The following is a 20,072-nucleotide window of genomic DNA, read 5'->3' on the forward strand; positions in this document are numbered from 1 at the left end:
TGAAACAACATTTCAAGGGAGAAAATTGATTATCCTTCTCAACCTATTTGTGCTGGAAATGTCTTACAGCTCCTTAAATGAACTTTCACAACTTCTACATTAAACCATCATCCACTACATCAAAAACTATATATTTCTCTAATCTAAAGAACAGTTTTCTCAAGTAGGATATATAGGCATAATACCATAAACTCAAGACATGCTATTTAACAGTGGTTGAGGGTTTAAGTAATAAATTGACTTTTTAAAAAACTGCTGTTGAAATTATTTCCTCAGATATATTTTCAATCACGAAACATGACAACCATAGAACAAAAGAACTTAGAATAAATTACATTTATGAAGAATCTGGCTTAGCACTATTACGTGTAGAGGAGTGATTGGTAGTGAGCACATACATAAGGCAACAGAACTCCAATCTGCTTATAAAAATAAAACAAGAAACAAATACCTGGACAGAATTAAAAAGTCATATATTTTAAAAATGGAAAAGAACACCAATTTCAGCCCACATTTAATTATGCCAAAATAACATTCCCTGTTAAGTTGTATGATCTGGGAGGGTTCATTTATCAAATTCTAATCTAGATGTGACTTTATGGGCATGAGGCGAAATGCTGCAAGTGTCCCCAGGTCTCCTAGCAGTGAGGTCTGGAGAGCGGCTCACACAAACGAGCTGTAGGCTCATTTGAGCAAAGGAAAAGAAAAGGAAAAGAAAAGGAAAAGAGTGCCCAACTCCTTTGGTCAGGCTGAGGATGCTTTCATCCCAGTAAGTTAGGAATAGCTGCTGCTGGGGCATGGGCACAGGAATATCAAGGAGTCAGCAGGGAAGTCCGGACCCTCATTATGGTGGGGGGCTCTTTCCCTCTGCCTGATCCCACAAGTTCGTGCTCATTCCCTGATGAACACCACTGAAGCTGGGAAGGAAGCTTGTGAGCACAACAGTTCATCCATGCTCACCAGCCTTCTGTTAGCCTGCCTGCATGGCTCCCAGACCCAAGCTGGCAGCCCACCACTGTTCCCTGCACCTGACAGCCATCGAGGAGCCATTAAGAAACCCGTGTGTCAATCCTACAGCATCTTTCTTGTTTACCTGTGCAGCTTCTGCCATCACTGCTTGTTTCGTATCCATCTCCACAGTAGCACCTGGTGCCATTCCTGGTAATGGCGCATTTGTATTGGCAATTCATCTGTTGGCACTTGGGTAGCAATTCTGTAAATAGTATTATTTAGAGCAAAATGTTAATAAATGCTAATTTATTATTCCTATATCACAAATTTTAACAACATATATATGCATATATATGTGTGGGTGTGCAAATGCACCTCTCAGGAAGGAAACACCATCACCATTTTCACTAGCTGTTGTTGGAAATATGACGTAATACATTGGGAAATGCTTGCTTTGAAAACTGTATTTTGGCAAGATAATAAATCAGCATTCCACTTCTACCAAAAGTTGCTCACAAATATATTGTCTAGGTGTACTGTTGTTCTTCTTAGATGTCTCTTTTTCACACATCAGTCATATTTAAAGCAATGATTTGGAAAAAATAAAAAATATTTTTTTTTAAAAAAAAAGCACCAAACCTCAAAAGAAAAAAAAAAAAAGGTTGTAGTCATAAAAACCAGCAAAGATTATGAGAAAGATTTCAACATCTTTGTCTTCCCTATTTGTCATATCAAGTGATCTTTTGAAAGCTTGTCTTGATTTACTGATACGCATATAACCTTTATAGTAATCAATGGGCATGTATTCTGGCTCAATAATTTAATGTTGGACATGTGCTGTTGGATAAACACTGGACATAATGTATGTCATTACTACTGAAGTCCTTCATAGCATCTATTGCTTACATACATACCATCAGTGCAAGGCATGATGCTAACAGCTAGAAGAAATATTGTAAAAATATACACTAATGATTTCCAGAACGTAACAACATGAAAACAAACTAAAAAAAAAAAAAAAAAAAAGAGAGAAACTTCTCAGCCCCAAGCTGGATGAAGTATATCAATTATTCTGCTAATCAAAAAAGAGTATTTTAATGAACAACATTTTTCCCTACAGGAAAATAAGAAAACGATTGTGGAAAACAGCTGTAAAAGCTTATCTGAAGATATTTTTCAAAACTACATGCAGATGGATCAGAAAGTAACCCAAAAATGGACAGAGAAAGGTTCTGTTGTAGGGTTGGATTCAAGTGACTGGGAATGTCCTAAAGAAAAGGAGAAGTCTGTAGTTTAATATGTGGGCAGTTTTAATCTGTCTGATCATTATTCATCAAGCTCTACTGGGGTCTAGGGTGAAAATTAATATGAAGAAGAGTCAGCATCAGCATCTGAAACCTGGGGCTGCTGGTGTCAAAATAAAGAGGACACTTTGGGAGAAAAGTGGATGTGGCTGCCACCCAAAGTTACTGCTAACTGTACTGAAAAAAAAAAAGAAAAAAAAAAGAGGTGTCACACAATTATCAGAGGATATTCCCTAGAATTCTACAGGCCACACAATTCGGAGAGTGACTAGAGGCTGATAAATCATCTACTGTCCAAATCTGCCCATTTGCTAAGTGGTTTGTGGGTTATTTCTCTGCCTTGTGTGCCCTTGTGAATAGGAAGGTAACACATTTTGGCTGCAGCTTGCTTTGTTGGCTTCTTGTCCCTAGTCCAGTCCTTAAATCTATTACATCCTTCCAAGAACAAGTCCCAGTCAGAATGCAAACAAGGAAATTTCCCCAGAGGTAACCTGAAATGGGGCCGCATGCCGAGGTGTGGAGCTGGAACTGAGGCTGATTATATGCTATCTGTTTATTTAATATTTCTATCTGCACAAAATCGACATATACATTTCATTTTCTAAGCAAACATGGATCGACCATCCTTTACAACCTATAATTTTCTTCCTCAAATATTTGTCTTATGCTGTGCAGCCGGTAGCTTTTACCGGATGATAACTATTTGACTCACAAATGGGACTTGGCTTGTTTGCACTCTTTTCATAATGGATACAGATAGCCAGCAGCTTCAACTGGAATAGCGGGACCTGCACACGGCCAGTAAAGGCTGCTGGAGAACAGCAACAGTAAATTGGAAAGTGAGATACATTAGAGAAAAGTGAATAAAAGCAGCCTATATGCTCCTTTTTTTTTTTTTTTTTTTTTTTTTTTTTTTTTTTTTACAGAAACTGTTGCATTTCATTGATTCTAAATTATTGCAGTATCATGGGGATGGCTTTTACCAACAAAGCAGTTGCATTTTCTTTACAGTACGTATAACTGAAGTACTGCACATAGCCCATTTCTGCCAAAAATATTTCTTGTCACACATCTCATCCCTCCTTCTTTCCACACAGTTCTATTTTTCACACCGTCTATCACAACTTTGCTGGTGTCCTCATCCCATCTGCTATGCTTTTAGAAAGGGATTCTCCGAGACGGTACTCTGCTAAAACTGCCTCCACTTGCACAACTCCTTACGCTCACTTGGGTACGAATGCTGTCTGATCAAGTTGATCTGCTGATCAAGTAAAAGATTATTTTCAAATGAGTTTTCTCAAAAGACATTTCGTAGACCCTGTCAATAACTGTTTAAGAAAGTTAAAACTGGAACAGGGAGAAAATCCAAATTTCTTCTCTCATTTTAACCAGCTCTGACAAGAAGCAACTTATGGTTTGTCTCAGGTTTTACACTACAACTACTTTCACCAGTTTTCCCAGCCGGGAGTCCTTCAGACACACCAGACTTTCCAACAAATCTGCTTAAGAAGAGATGCCGACTGCCATATGTTTCTGACTTTAAAAGTTAAACCCTTTTCCCTCCACTAAATTATCGGTCAGATTATTACAGCAGCAATTGGCCTCCACTCACAGCTCGCGTGCAGAGCTTCCTTGCTGCCTGTCTGACAGACACCTCCGTGCCCCCGAACATTTTTGCTCTACCGCTGATCTCCGAAACCTGCCAGGGGAATTCACGAGCGGAAAAACACAAAATACAACAACAACATTGAGGGTAAATAAATCTATTTTCTATTTTACTGGCTTTTTTGTTTTCTTCACTTTAAGTAACTGATCCTGAAAACCTTTGGGGAGAAAATGGAGTTAGCTTGCCCCTGGAAACGTTTGAAGTATTGAAGGACATGCTATGGAAGACAGGGTGTACATTTATGGTTTGGTTAGATTTGTAGCAGACTGCTTGGGAAGAGGTGAGGAGGCAAAGAAAAATCATAAAGCAGTGAACATCAATATTTCTAATGTTCCAGATAGGAAATGTAAAGAACGGGGATCCTCATTTCTTGTCCTTCCTACCTTGCTTTAGGATTAAGTAAAATTCTGTTCCCACTCTGGTCTCCCTTTCTGAACGTGAATTGGTTTATGAAGTACGCAGGCAGTGAAGAACGAGCATCACCAAGCTTTCCATTTTTAACACAGCTACAAAAACCTGTATTTGTCAAAGCGCAGTATTTCTGCTGCAAGATTTAAAGGAAGAAGCTAAACGGAGGGGAAGCAGCAGAAGCAAGCTTTAAAGCTCACAAGGAGACCCACAACTCAAGACATGGAGCTGCAGAGCAAGGCAAGAGATTTGCAGAGACGCAGGGTAGCGCAAGTATGTGAGTGCCTTTAGGATGCTCTATTTTCCCCAGGCCTGGGTCGTAATGCCAACTCATCCTGCACTGCTTTAGGGCCTTTTCTTCACTGTTCTCTTTCTGCCCCCAGAGACATGCAGGGCAGCATTTTTGTCTTCTCTATGTCCCATGGAAGAACCTCTCTAAAGCAGAGCTCCAGCTCTACCACAAAAGCCCCCCTGCTTTCTCAAATACCCCCATGTCAATCTCATGCTGACTTTGCTATTCCGCTAACGCCCAGGTACCAGGCTCAAAGGAGAGCAGTCCATCAGGCCAAGACGCTGCTGATAGCATCTCCCCTGACATGATATACCTTTGACAAAGACTCAGAGGAGCTGTAAGCTTTTTGGAAAAACTGCTCCCACAGGATTTCATAGTAATAAAATCCTGCCTTCATTTATCCCTTCTGTGTTCAAGGAAATACACTGCTAATCATAGTTCATCCGAAAGGAATGATATAAGGAACTATCCCCTCTTGCATGGCTTTTTAATGAAGGAATTAACCAATTGATCTGACTAACCTTTTTTTCAGTTCCTCCTCAACTGACACAGGGTTCACACCAGGTTCACACCTGGTTCTTAAACTTACATGTTTTGGCTGTTTTTAGCTTGCACTTTCTTAATTCTGTATATTTTTGGGCTAGGAGGGATTGTCGAACACTAGAATGGATTTAAGAAGATGCCTCAGTGAGACTTCCCTTTCCTGAGAGGATGGAAGGGGACTAGATTCGCATCCAGCAACATGTATTTAGATGCCATTATTTTTAGTCACTTTGATGATAATAAAGCCTTTTGGCTGCAGTGGGTTCCCAGTTACATTTCATTAGTGCATGCGTAATATACAAATCCTGTACAGCTCTTTTTGTAATAATGCTAGAGTACAGACGACATCCTAGCACCCTACATTAAAATTAGCCGACCACACAGTGCTGATAAGCACCAGTGATACAGAGCCAGATTAAGTAAAAGCAATTGCCTGAAGTTTGTGGTTCTAAGATCAAGATAATTTGCTTAGGGAACAATAGCAGGGATTCTGCTGTCAGTTTGGGACTTAACAATCTGAAACAAGGGATTCTTGTCAAATAGTTCATCAGAGGATGGCTGTGAGCTACCAGCGCCACGCTGCCTGTGGAAAAAGCAAATGCAGCTCTGGGAGCATCAGGATGTGTCCTTCCCACAGACAAAGCCACAAAGACAAAGGGCCAGGACACCAGTGAGTCCTTTTCTTGCTGAATGCAGATGTTTGTGGCTGTGCCCACCCCACGGGTACCTGGAGGATAAACCCAGACTCGAGCAGGCTTGGAGAGGGGCAGGGGAACAGAGAGCTGCGACCTGAGGGCAGACTGCAAGTTTCTGTGCTGGTTAGTGTTGGGAGAGGAAAACCACAGGCAGTCATGAATATATCAGAGGATCAACAGTGGGGAAAGAGAGAGTATTTAAGCTAAAGGGTTATTGGTGGAAGTACAAAGGGGTATAAATTGTTCATTAATACATTTGGGCTGAAAAGGAGAGGTTCTCACCTATCACCGTAATCAGGCTCTGGTACTGCTCTTTGAATGGAAGCAGCAGGGACAGAAAATAAATGTTTTCAACATGGATCATGATAAATTCATGAAAAAGAGCATATGGAAAGGCCCCTGAAATACCAGACACTGCATTCATGACCCAGGAGGTTCTTTCTGTTACTGTATTCCTCAAGCAACACACCATCTTATGCTAAAATATCATTTTTCATTGCGGAACTAAGATTAATTCTTTTTTTCCTTGTCTCTGAAACATACCCAAAGGAAAACTTATGCGAACTTGTTACCGAATTAGTCTTCTAATTGTACTCCACACGCGTTCTTGTTTCTCTTAAATATTCAGATTCTTTTTGGCAGCTTTGTGTTTCATGAATATACTTGATCTTATCACCGTGTTATTCACTCAGCTTTTACGATTCAATATTCATACACTGATGTCTAGACTGTCCTTATCACGCATATGCTGTAAGCCTTATTTTTCTTTTCTAGTTCATTTTCAGTTTTTTTATTTTTATTTTTTGAAGTACAATTCTTTTTATATATTAGACCCTCTAATGCAATTTACCCCAAGTTTTTTTGTTGTTTTTTTTTGTTACACAAGATAAAGCTCCACAGTTTGCTTCTCTGACAGAAAAGGGTAGTTTGATTGATAGAATTCAATTGCTGGATTGAAATAATGCAGCCTGTTTTTAATCTTACATTCGTTGGTCATTTTATTGGCTTTGACTATCATACCATAAAAATATGACAAAAGTATAATGATCTTTGTCACGCTCCTCGGCCCATAACTCTGTTATGGTAGATATACCACTGAGAAAGAGATTTGGAAATCTAAGATAAGATTCATAACCTTGTACTCCTGCTATGGGTGACCCCTGCCAAAGTTCAGCATTGAAGCAGGAGACAAATTCAAAACAACATGTAATACGGGGAGGAGACACAAAAAACCTTTAGGCTAAATAAATAAATAAATTCCTGTACCTATTTTCTGTTTCGGGTCAAACTGCAGCCTCTGCATTTGGGCACCAGGTGTTTGACTGCTGCTTTGTAACTTGTGATCGGGAGGCTTGGGAAAAGACAAGACTAATGCTACTTTTTATTCATCCCCCAAATAACCCACCCATTTAGAAACAATTGCTAGAAGCCTTAAAGACAGAGACATTTACAGGTAAGGTCTGCAAGCCAGCCTCCAGGTGCCCAGCCCCAGAGATCGGTTAGGCAGTAAAGGTTTTCCATATAGTGTGCACACAAGGAAACAACCACCCCGCACGGTAACCTAAAAACCTTGCACGCTGAACTGCCTAAAGGAAGTTGTAAGCCCTGGGTATAACTGAAATCCTTCATTTTCCTTCACAGAGCTTAGACATCTGAGCCTGGACTGCTCAGAAGTAACTCCACTTGCTTCAGCTCCACAGTGCACAATCTTCTCCTAAGGCTAGTTTGAGAATGGCACTTTGTGCTGGGTACCAGGCTGCTCCTGAATTTTCCATAAAATAGTTACTGGATAAAAGATATTCATAGATTACAGTATTTCCACCCTTTGCCATTGCTATAATCATCAGGCAACAGAGTCATACTCTGAGGTGCATCCTCTGAGCCCACAAAACCCAGACTTCCTGCGGCACTGATTCCTCACAAGGACACCTTCCAGTTCATACGACACGGTGAATGGTGGGTGCATCCTGCAGGGGAACACTGATGTGCTGTGAGGTGGGGATAGCCCAAGGGCCGAAGGCACACCTGGGTATTGCTGGGTCCCATCTCCTGGGCAAGCGCCATAAGCACAAAGCTGTCCTGTAAAAGCTGGGCAGCAGCTTTTGTCATATAAATTGTCATCAATAAGAAAAAGGTGTCTTAATTATCCAGTGTCCATCCCCGTCGGTACAAGTCTCCACACTGGGAAGCCTTGGTACAGAACAACAACTGACATAGAAAGTTTCACCTGAAAGAGTGAAGGTTTCTGCCCAGTATAAGCACTTGTTAGCATGGTGGCATCCGGATTGTACTTCGTAAATTCTACCTGATTTATCTCAGCCCTCCGTTGGATCTATTTTCCCATCACAGTCTATGCTGGCACATAGACTGTTGTTGAACAACTTAACGTATTATTTTAAATAGACATTAAAATGTATTTGCCTATTTTATGATTAGAAGAAAATTACACATCTTGTTTAATGAACTTGTTGTCTGCTCAAAACCAGAAGTATCTTACTGTGATTATTGTTCAGTGAAAATGGGCATGTCTTGCTGAGTAACAAGTGATTAACAAGATATTATTAAAAAAGACAGATTTCCTTTTCTGTCATCTCCAACCTAATGAAATCAGAAAAAAACAAAACAAAACAAAAAAAAAAAAAACAAGGAATGTTGCAAGAAGAATAAAACTTAAATAAGCAAATCAAATCTTCCAAATCCACACTCCAGTCAATGTTCCTTTTCAGAAGTGAGAATATCCATCTTCAAAATATTACCTAACAGCATCTTGGCACAATATTCATGGATAAATTTATTTTTCAAGGATGTGCTATTGAAACTTCTTCCTGCCTAAATCTTGACCTACAATATTTGGCTGAGCTTCAAAACAATTTGTTTTATGTGGTGCTCTTCAACCATAGCATCACAAAACATTTGAAAAGATGAGATCAGCAGTAGTAGGCATGTAGTAAAATATTAGCTTCACCAGTGGAAATGGCTCATTATTTTGACCTTTTGCTGTTTTAGTTATACCTTGGCAGCCACACTCAAGCATAAGCATAAGCTAAGGAGAAGTACACCTGAGAAAATTCAAACTGGGCAAGTGATTTCATGACTGAAGGGATGAGACCATGTATATGGCTATTAATCTGGATGCAAGCTATAGATTTAAAGAATATAGATTTTAAAGAATACATACATTTATTTAATTTTGAATAAACTGGTATATAGTTTTAGGTATTTTCACAGTATTGAATACATACTGAAGCAGGTTCAGTGACTTAGAGAGAATCATCATTAAACTACACGTGTCTAGTGAGGTATCACAGACACTTACCCGAAGCCTGACAATACTGAACATATTCATTAATAAAGCAGAAGTGAAAGTAGCAACTAACAAAGTTTGTGCATGGTGACAAAGATCAGAATGGAAAAACTACAGCGAGGACCGATGGTTATCCAAGAGCAGGCTACCTGGGCTGCTCTGCTTAGTAATCTGGACCTAGTCAGCTAAAATGCATTTACTCATGGTTTCTCATTTTTGCTAGTAAATTGCATTTCAGTGCTTGAGGAATGCTTGAAGAGACAAAATGTAACTTGGTGGCTGGGGCAGAGCAGTCTCTGGCGTGAATAAGGTTAAGCGCAGGGAGGCTCTGGAGTCTCCATCTGTGGAGACGATTCGAACCCAGACTGGACACGGTGCTGGGCAACTTGATCTAGGTGCCCGTGCTTTCACCAGCTAGGCACTCCCAAAGGTCCCTGCCAACCTCAGGGAGTCCGTGGGTCTCACAGGCTGTCCCTTCCCTGCAAAGATCTGCCACCATCTCTTCATCTTGCAGCAGCCTGAAACAGGGGAAGAGGGAAGAGGCACAAGTGACTGCCACCTGCAGAGGGCAGGTGACAACGGGAGGAGAAGGTTAAGATGGGGAGCTTGGGAAGAGCTTTCTCTTCCCTCTCTCCGCCTGCAGGTGAGACGGTGATGGGAAAGAAGATTGGGCAGTGGCTGCTCCCCGTGGAAGCTGCTATCTCCTCTCTCTCCCACGTCTCTTCTAACCCTAACTTCCCTCCAGCAGTGACAGCTGCACAGCATTGGCAGGACGCAGGAGGCTGTTCATCCTTGCACGGTAAATCTCCATTTCTTCAGGCAAAGCATACAGCATGTCACCTTCGAGACTTGCACAAGTCAGCTATCTACTTAGGTGATAAATAGAGCCAGCTCTGGCATCTAAATTCAACACAAAGCAAAGTCACAAACCGGGAAAAAGGAAATGCATGCTCTTTTCACCAAATGAAGGGAGAAAAAAAAAAAAGGATTTAAAAAAAGGATTTAAATTTGATAGTGTGAGATCAACCACACTAAATTGCAGACTGCCGTGTGCAAAAGCAGTTATATATTTTATAAGAGGTAATACATAAGCTTACTCTCTGATGAAACATTGTCTTACACTTCTGCTTCTGAACTATCACTCACTTTAACCATCAAGTATTTCGATGATCTTATTCAATCTAATATTTATGTACTCAGCCTTATTCCACATTTTGCTGATGTTAATTTCTTATGTGCTCAAACATACTGTTGTTACATCTCTGAAGCATTCATTTTTTAAATTAGGCTTTATACTTCTTTGTTTCTGTAAAAAATATATAAATATATACACACAAATTTCTACATGTCAGTAACACCAACCATTTACTGCAAGTATTTAAGTAGTAATAATTTTAAGCACTCTTTAATAAAACAACCTCAAACTAAAAACTACTCAGTGAGTCTCAGAGTGCTCTGGAAGTGTTAATTAATTAATAATTGAAGCCCCACAGCGTTCTGTTGTAATAGCGACCCACTACAACATTAGTATAGGTTCACTAGTGACACCCGTTCCTGTGACTCCAGCTATCTCGCCTAGCCACTGGGTAACAAGGACTTAGAAACAAGTGGAAGAGGTGTGCCTGTTCCTCTAGTTTTATAAATGGTTGTGATTTCCAGCTCTACTTGATGGGAAGCCAGATCACCCTATGTCTTCATCGCTGTTCAATGTCTGTCTTAAAAGAGTCTCTTGTAGATGACCAATACATCTGCCCTCCTCACACAGCCCTTCTCGTTCAAGCACAATTGTGTTAAAGTCCATATACATTAAGTAATAAAAATTTCATATAAGTTTGTTTTATGGCATCATATAACACCTGATTTAATAGAAATCTTCTTTGTTAAAATGTACTTCAGTGCCAAATTCATACTATATATCTAAAACTTTTTGTAGCAATTCTGATGAGAGTTTCCTATAAACATAAGGAGAATATTTATATTTTGAAATAATGTTTATTGAGAAGCCATGGAGTAGAATGAAAATTTGTTATTAATGCACTGAAGTAAAAATTTCTTTTCAAATATCTTCAATGAAGACTCGTGACTGAGACCACTGTTGTCAAGGTAATGCCTGTTGCCATTTTATGCTAATCAGTTTTTATCATACAGTAGACCAGGACAATGCTCTGAAGGTTTTTAGGTGGTGTGTTAATTACGAAGGAATTGTGGAAGGCCCTCAGGACAATGCTCTGAAGGTTTTTAGGTGGTGTGTTAATTACGAAGGAATTGTGGAAGGCCCTCCACACAAGGAACCTTTCTGTTCCATGAACCCAAAGGATAAGCTACAAAGCAAGACACCCACACTGCTCAGAAGGAAGTGACCAACACAGTAGCTCTGTGAATTTTGGTGTACATAGCAGGACTTGTACTGCTCCAAAGCTGATTTATATCCAGTGACTACGGGAAGATACTAGAAAGCAGTAATCTGTAACAGCAAGTGATGCTACAACCACAGACCCAGATCACCACATGAGGTCTTAATTCATCCAACCTCAGTCAATTACCTTGTACAAAATGCTTCAGCTGAAATTCTTAATACTGCAATTCTCACTACTGCTATCTGTGCCTAATGAAATCGATAGAAAGTGTTTCATTTATTCCTAGTGGCTGCTAGGCTTGGACCTTATGCCATCTCTGCAGGCAGTAATGTTTAAACCATTGAGCAAGGTGAAAGAAAGTAGTATTCTGATGTTTTCCACTACTTGGAAGACACACTTGAAGGCACTGTAAGTCTCACCAATCTTCCTGGTTTAGATTGGCTCATCTTTGCCTGCATATCACTAATGGTCATGAGTGCCTATCGATCCCCCTCAAATCAAGCAAGGTTAATTGCCTGCTGCTCCTTGGCTTCCTTTCAGCCATCACTGATCACTTTCTGATTACCTGTGGTGAGATGCAGGCAGATGGTGGTCAACTACATATTATTTTAAACAGACATAATTCACAAAAGTGCTATACGTATGGATAACAATAATGTGTCTTGAAGACTGCATTATACATTTATGCTGTAGGGCACTTAGCTTGCTTGCTCCACTGGATACTCGGCTTAATAAAGACTAAAATTCCATTAAGCAATACATTTCAATAAGAATGACTTTTACTGTTATCTAACTACAATGTACTGGCTTCTAAGTGACCAGGTTTCATTAGCGAATAAACTTGGTGGAAATGAAGTGTCCTGCAAATCAGTAGCAGAGGTTAAAAAAAAATAAAATAAACCTTACTGTATTTGTTCGAAGATAATTCAGAAATGAAAAAAGCAAAAAGCAAAAACAAAACCAACACTACTTAGGATTATTAATATCCCATGTTATTCCACGTGCATGTACCTTTGAACAGTGGAGCCCAAGATGAGGTATCACAAACGTGTGCAACTCACATTTATCATGCACTAAACCCATCTGGACAGGAGCTGTTTTTCTGCTTTCAGCTCTGATCTGTCTTCACAGTAAATTGTTGTAAGTCTTCCATTATATTATGACTCAGAATAAAAATATTTTAAAATATCCAGCCTTTATTCAAAATAAAATCTGCAAGACTGCTACAGGCTGCTATGAAATGATGGTATCTACAAGAGCTCGCTCTCAGTAACAGTCACAGATTTGGAAGAAGATGCATGCACGGAGTAGAGGGGTTTTAGCTGGCAATCTAAGTCACTGCTGCAAGAAAATGGGATGGCAGTGTTGCCAGACTGACTCTTAAATGAGCAAAGCAGGATACAAAGCTTTCACGGAAGCCTTAAAAGTGTCCATTGCCCAGCAAGTTGGCATTCTCTGTTGTGTCTCAAACACATACAGCCTAGCAGATGCAATGCCACTTTCCCCTTAGGTAGCACACGAAGACATCTTGGTCCTCCTCTGGATTGACAGTTTGTAGCAGAAAAGGGCCAGGTTAGCCTGTGCATTTCTTCTGTTGCCTCAGCTAACACTGCAGATATAATGGTGCAGTAGAGCTGGAAATGATGTGGGAGTTTTAAAACATTCCAGAAAGGCCAAAAGATTTTTTTTTTTTTCCTTTTCCTGATACTGGAAAAAAAGCTAGCATCTTTATTTACTTTGGTCACTTCTCAGTTATGTGGAAAAACATAATTAAATCATTTTGAAATCATAAAAGACACCTATAATAGCTTTTTCCAACGTCCAATTTCATGCCTCTTCATGGAAGTAGTACCTCTGAAATTACTTCTCTTCATGAATACAACTTCACTTGATAGATAAAATCCTCAAAAAAATTGCCAAGCAGAAACCTCAGGCTCACGAGGCAGTGCCTGCCTGGAAACTCAGCCAAGGACTTGGAACAATTACATAAAGGGATTGAATAGCAACAGATCCCAGAGAACCAAACGTGTGACTCAGTAACTGATTTTTTTTTGTGTACACAGCTAAAGCCAGTGAAGGATAAGAGAGAGGACTTTAAGCTAGAAGTGAATTAAAAACTAGCAGCAAGGAAAAACTATACCAGAAAAATAAAATTCTTACTCAATAGGTTTTTTTTTTTTTTTTTCCTAGGAGACAGATATATGGAGTTCTGAGCTGGGGCAGGGGCTGGAATAAGTGACATTTTTTTTTTTTTTTTTTACAAGTCCCATTTACAACGTCTGCCAGCTAAAGAGGCTGAACCTTTATATTTTTCCCTGCAGCATGCAGAGTCAGGTTGCAAGATGGCTCCTGGAGTGGGTTTGTCCCGTTGGAGGTGTACAACCCATGACAAATGCCACACGGAGCTGTACATTGCTGCCAGTGTCTGCAAAAATTCACAATTGCCAATTCTCAAAAAAAAAAAAATGTTGCCAATGGTTTTCTTATTTTACTTCTCAGGGTGCTATGAACCCATGAGTCTTATCTCATGCAAGTCTGTGAATGTGCAGAAATGTAGATGTTCAAAAAAGCTAGAAAATACGAACCCTCAAATCCCAGAGCCTAGAAAAAAACTGAATTACACCTGTTCTCCTGATGTCTGTTTGGCATTTTGTTTTCATCTCACCTTGTATCCAACTAGGATTATTTAGCTGTAACTTTTCTGCAAGAACTACTTATACCTACAGTGCCCACTGAAAACATGAAATTAGCAATAACCTTGTAAAGTACGGTACTGTTTCCAACCATTTTACCATGACTCATCTTTCCTCATTGTTTTTCATATATCTTACCCAACTAACGAGACTTGAGCCTTTGGCAACGTGTAATTGATTCAGCGCTGACGAGATTGAAAGCAACAGAAGCACAAAAATTGCTTTTCATTCATTATTTCATTTAGCTGTAAGTCAGTCATCTATCCAGAGCAGCAACTCGCACTGCTCAGAATTGCCTATCAGTATTGCTCATACATGTCACTGACCCAGGCACAGATAATACGTAGGAAAGCTTAATCTAATTTTTCCTAAATATTTTCCATAGGACAAAGCCATCTACTAATTTGCATTATGAGTTCCCCAGCTGTTGTTTCGGTACCTTTTTTTCTTTTTCAAAGCCTTTCAAGTCTCTCCAGCCCCAAGTAAAGCCCATCCTCTAAAGCAAGGAACTGGTAAGTAGCATACTCCAGTGATGAATATTCTCTCCTCTATGTATTTTTTAATGGTTGGGTAAAGGTTATATTTTTTTTTAATGTAACTTTATATATTTGTACATGTATATGAAGAGGAAAACATGCAGTCTTTCACAGGAGAAGTCATTTCCACGTTTTATTGGTGGAGCCAATGTAAATGAACGCCATCCTCACAGCCCACCTCTTTAGCTTCATTCTCTAAGGCATAAGGAGAAAAAGCTGATAAATAAGTTAATATAACACGATATAAAAATTCTCAATACCAATTTCAGCATGCCATAGCCTGAGATTATTAGAGGCACAGCTGCAACGGATAATGGAAAACGAGTGACTGAGGTGATGTGCTTTAGAGGCTAAACTGTAGTACAAAGATCAGCCCCTATTTCTAGCTCCGGAGAATAAATAAAGAATTGCCTTGGTATTTACAAAAGGGCTTCGTGTATTACTTCAGCATGTGGTTACTATATTCTGGCACATTAAAAGTTAACCCAGCTTTTGCCTGGCTTCTGGAGGGAGAAAATAGAAAAAGTGAGGGGGGAAAGAGCATCTCTTTCTTTTTTCTCCGGTTTTCTTTTCCAAAGCTTCTGATCTTTTAGAGGCCAGTCCAACCGTGCCAAGTGGTGGGCACAACACAATGAGTACTGCAACAGGTTTTGTGGGGATCGCTGCTTCTCTCTACTATCTTCTCTTCTATTTTGATATATCCTCTTCACAAAGAGTATAATGAAATTCTAGCAACTCCCAGTGTAACTTTTCACAACTTTTTCAGGCAGAAACATGGGAGGTGGATGTAACTGTAGGTGCTCTCAGCTCATTCCACATTTAGCAGAGAACCTGACCTTTTTTTTTAATGAAACCAGTGTTATGCTGGAGCTCCACAGGACTCAGTCGGCAGAGCCACCTGCATCCCAACTGAGAAGTTAATAAATAAATGCTTTGCTTGATATTAACAAATTGTTAATATCATGTACACATCCTAATTATACTTATATATGAAGTAGAATAATTGAATAGTGTAAAATGTGTAAATAACAGATTTTTTAAAACGTAAGTTATAGGGTTTTCTATCTAAAAACATCTGCAGAAGTTTTAAACATTATCACTTGAAAATGAAGAATAGATACATTCACTTCTTTGAAAATGATTCTTATAAGAGACAGTTTCCAGCATGCTTTAAATTGTGCACGTCATCTGAAGATTTTCTTAATGAGTTGTGCTTTGCTCTAATAAAATATGGTTTTGAAATTGGACAAAATTTCTCATTATTAATTTATTTTCTGCCTCTTGTTCTTCAACCTGGTGAAGACCACAAACTATTTTCCTGAATCATGTTTATCTGTTTTATATGAAAAGGTATGCACACGTATTTACAAAACACGAGTGAAATAAACTTGGTACATTATACAAGGCTGTTAATCATCATCTTACTTTTTTTCTGTTACCAAGCCTAGTGGAAAAGCTTAGGTATGCCCAAAATTAAAGGTAACATTGGAGTAGCTGAGCAAAAAAAAGTCACTATTTATTTAGTGACTTTTAATAAAAACTATTAAGCACGTGAATTTCAGCAAAATCTCTACTCCAGAAACTCTTAATACATTACTACTGTGAAAAATAAAAAGGCAATTAAATATGTGATTTAAAATAGGTGCAGAATAATTAAGTTTTTCATGAAGAAAACAGAAATTGAAAATTAAATCGGGGAAGCATTTTCGGTGGTAGCTAAATTTAAAGTGTGTACAGCTCACCTCTGCTTTTTCTTACATTAATGTGGTAGAAAAATTCTATTTAAAAAACATGTTTGTTTCGTAAAAGCTATCAGTACAACTGAATGTTTTTGGTTTTTTTTTTCTCTTGTTCCACAGATTTGGGCTAACTCAATACAATAAGAAAGTAGGGCGGCTGGTTGGTAGCACCCGTGCATCATTACTTCCAGGTAGCTTTAGGGACCTCACTTTTGCCAACAGCAAAGCAGCGTTTCTGTGCTTTTCCCACATTTACAAAGCAGCCCCGAACACACCTGGATTTCTTTGGATAAAGTGATGTTTATTCCAGCCAGGAAACTTAGCTCTGCAACACTGCTTCTGAGTAGGTAATTGACTCCAAAGAAATCTGAGGTGTGACCCTGCTCCTGAGCTCGTGCTTCCTGCTGCACCTTGGGATCTCCCGGATTCCTTTGCTGTCAGTTTGTTTTGGCTAAGGGGCAGGTTTTCCTTTAGCTACCCATTGCAGCTGCTGTAACTGAGTTGTTATGGCTTGATTACTATTTATTCATTTGTATCAGATAACATCACATTTGTATTGTAATATTACATATGTATTTCTATATTGATCTACAGCAACACCTGGATCTTTCTTTTTTTGAAGGCCTTGTTTTCTGCCGATGACTGGAGATGGAACCTAAAAACTGATAAATACTTCTCATATGGAGCCAGCTATTAACTGTATTCAGCAACATTTTGTCAGTTGCCAAACAGATACAAAACAAAACTTACAATCGTGATGGTTTTGAATTCTTTTTTAGAAAACAATTCCTCTTTTCTAACTAAAGCCTTTATTTCAGCTACTTCCTAAATTAATTAGTTGAATTTCACAAGCACTGAGCATTTTTAAACTCTAGCTGCTAGAAGGAATTATTTGATGGGAACTATAGCTATTCACCATATCTCAGGAAAACATTTAATTTATGCATTTAAATCTGAATTTAAGAGATTAATTTAGCTATCATCTCTGCAAACAAAGAACAGTGAGGTCTACTCTAACAGACAAACAAAGTGTGTGTTTATGTTATGTTCTTTCCCAGGCCCATCAAATTTCAATGGCTTTGGGGTTGAACAAATTGTGACATTCCTGTCTCGGGAAGGTTCCTTCTTTTGCTTCGAGGTTTCTGGGTCTAGTTTTTTTCTTCCTTTTGATGTCTCCCAGTTTTTAATGGTGCTGCATGCTCCCCATCTCCTGTCTCTCCAGTGCGCTACCCAAGTTATCTATCCAGAACATGCTCAATTATTTGAGCACCGAAAAGCACCATTTTCTCCTTCTTCCAACATGTTTAACTGTCCTCAGCCCAGCACACAGAACAAAGGAAACCAGAAACAAGAGTCTCTTCATTCCAACTGCCTCTAACAGAGGCTCTCTCCCACTAAGAGAATAATATGCAATACTCACACAACTGTGAAAAACAATTCCACTACCACATTTGAAAAACAGAGGTTTCAAAGGGCAAACAGTTAATATTTTGCAGCACTTTTACTGTCCCATTCCTATTATCGAGGCTGTAGGGAAAGTCAGAGTAGAAAAATTCATTATCTAACACTCCTCAGTGTTGCCTGACTACAAGTGTACTATTAATTAGAATCACAGAATAATTAAGGTTGGAAAAGACCTCCAATATCATCTGGTCCAACCATCAAAGCTATTGAATAGCCAATTGAAGCTATTTAACATCTATTAAATATATAATTTATATACTTTTTGTTTCATGCTTTGGTGACTGTTGTGTCAGCTTCCTTACCGCCATCCAGTCTCCCTCCAGCAGGTACAGAGACCACCAACCCTCAAGACAGGTAACCACCAGATGGACCTGTCCTGCCATCATCCGAAGCATTGCAAATGCAGTTTATCATGAACTTAAATCACTTTTTTTTTTTTCCTGTATACAAGTCACAGCAACGTTTCAGAGGGCTACCGAAGCAGTAACTAGTACCACATTCAGCAGTTATTTCATTTTCTTCTATGCATCTACCTGTAATTCTCACCAGATTCAAAAGGAAAAGGCAACTACAGCAGCCTGCAGTGATTACGCTTCAGTTCATAAGCAGCTTTGATGATTTCATTGCTATAGAATTATATTTTTTGCATGTGCCTTTCTTTTACTGTGAAACAATCTGTTCTCCATATGGCAACAAAAAATTGCTGGTTTCCTTTTCCAGTTTTAGTTTTAACTTACTCTTTTCGTAACCTGATCTTGTCATCTTGTCTCTTACCCAAAACTCTCCTTCCTCCTCAATTTTGCTCACGGCTAGCTATATACAAACACATCTACGTTGTATGCCTGTAATCCATGCATGCACCATTTCCAGGAACATCCGGTAGAGACCAACTTATAACAGACGCAAACATTAGGAGAACACAGTAAATCAAGAGATGGATATCCACTAAGAGTACAGCAACAGAGGTAGGGGCTTTGTTTGTTTTCAGAATTGACTTCATTATTGCAAAGCATGGCTTTTGTGTTTGCTATAATATGGAAAATATATAAAATATCAGAGAAAATTCTCCATTTTTGTATACCATAAGTCTATGCTTGAGTGACCTCAGTTGTAAAGCAATGTCATTTACTTAGTCCTACACTAAATATTGTACCTTAAGAACACATTGTATATAGTTACACTCTGTGAAAACAGGAGTTTAAACACAATTTCATCTTAGGAAGATTTCAACGTGCATAGATTCATCCATACATATTTAATATATAGTTTCAGAACTCCTTTCCAAGCATTACTGTTCACTATCCCTTACATTTGCCTGATGCAGCCTTCAACATACATTGAAAGCCTAAACCAGTACACAACCCAAACAAGTAGACAGTGTGCATCCTAGCAGTCACAGCCAGTTTCAAGTTATGTCCTTTAAGTAGCTGATGAATGGACATTATTACAAAAATGTCTATAAGACAGGTCTATCAGAGGAGCCTTGGATAAAATAAAGACTTCAGATACTATTAGAATTAATGAATTAGGTCAGGTCAGGTAATTCATTACCTGACTGAACCAGAATCCAATCTGAGGCATCCTTTAAAAAAATAAAAAAATTAAAATCAAATGAGGTAGCGTTCACAGGGAAGTTGTGAAGATAATCATAATTTAAATAAGAAAATGCCTGCACAGTTTTAGCGAAGTCTGACAGGGATATTCTGTGCAAAAGCAGCATGGTAAGCAACGGCAAATTTCCACAAATTAATTTGACCTTGATGAAAGGCGCATATTTTTATCAATCAGACTTAACAAATATTGACTTTAGGCATTAACCAATGACATACGTAAACATCCAGGTTGTTAAAACAGTTGTCAAGTTCATTTTCCTCCTGAAATCATAGTTTGCTAATAAAGATCTAGCTGAACTTCACCTCTGAAAAAAAAAATAAAATGTATTGCCACATGAAGCAAGAGTCAGATTCTTCTCTGCCTACCAACTGCTGAAAAAAGATATGTTGCCCAGGCAGACTGAGATCTAGAGCCAGGACAGACACAGATGAAACTTGGCCTAACTATAACACCAAGGGACCCCATGGCCATGACCATCCCTTTCCAGCAGCACCAGTAGGATGACT

General features: G+C 38.9%; 1 protein-coding gene and 1 long non-coding RNA gene across 9 annotated transcripts in view; one reads left to right on the top strand and one right to left on the bottom strand.

Moving 5' to 3' along the window:
• LRP1B (LDL receptor related protein 1B) overlaps positions 1-20,072 on the bottom strand; it is a 553,237-nt gene that overhangs the window by 327,377 nt on the left and 205,788 nt on the right. For 7 of the 8 annotated variants that reach the window (XM_080600673.1, XM_080600668.1, XM_080600675.1 and 4 more), the window contains one exon: positions 1,094-1,213. In XM_080600673.1, coding sequence (XP_080456799.1) covers positions 1,094-1,213 — 120 coding nt within the window. Of the gene's footprint in view, positions 1-1,093; positions 1,214-19,781; positions 19,871-20,072 lie in introns of all 8 variants that reach the window. The other variant, XM_080600676.1, reaches the window with a different exon arrangement.
• Positions 1,222-19,888, top strand: LOC308198386. The gene is made up of 2 exons (XR_013953874.1): positions 1,222-11,334; positions 11,398-19,888. It is a non-coding gene; the product is annotated as an uncharacterized lncRNA (long non-coding RNA).

The sequence above is a fragment of the Anser brachyrhynchus genome, assembly GCF_964034855.1.
Source record: "Anser brachyrhynchus genome assembly, chromosome: 7".
Lineage (NCBI taxonomy): Eukaryota > Metazoa > Chordata > Aves > Anseriformes > Anatidae > Anser > Anser brachyrhynchus.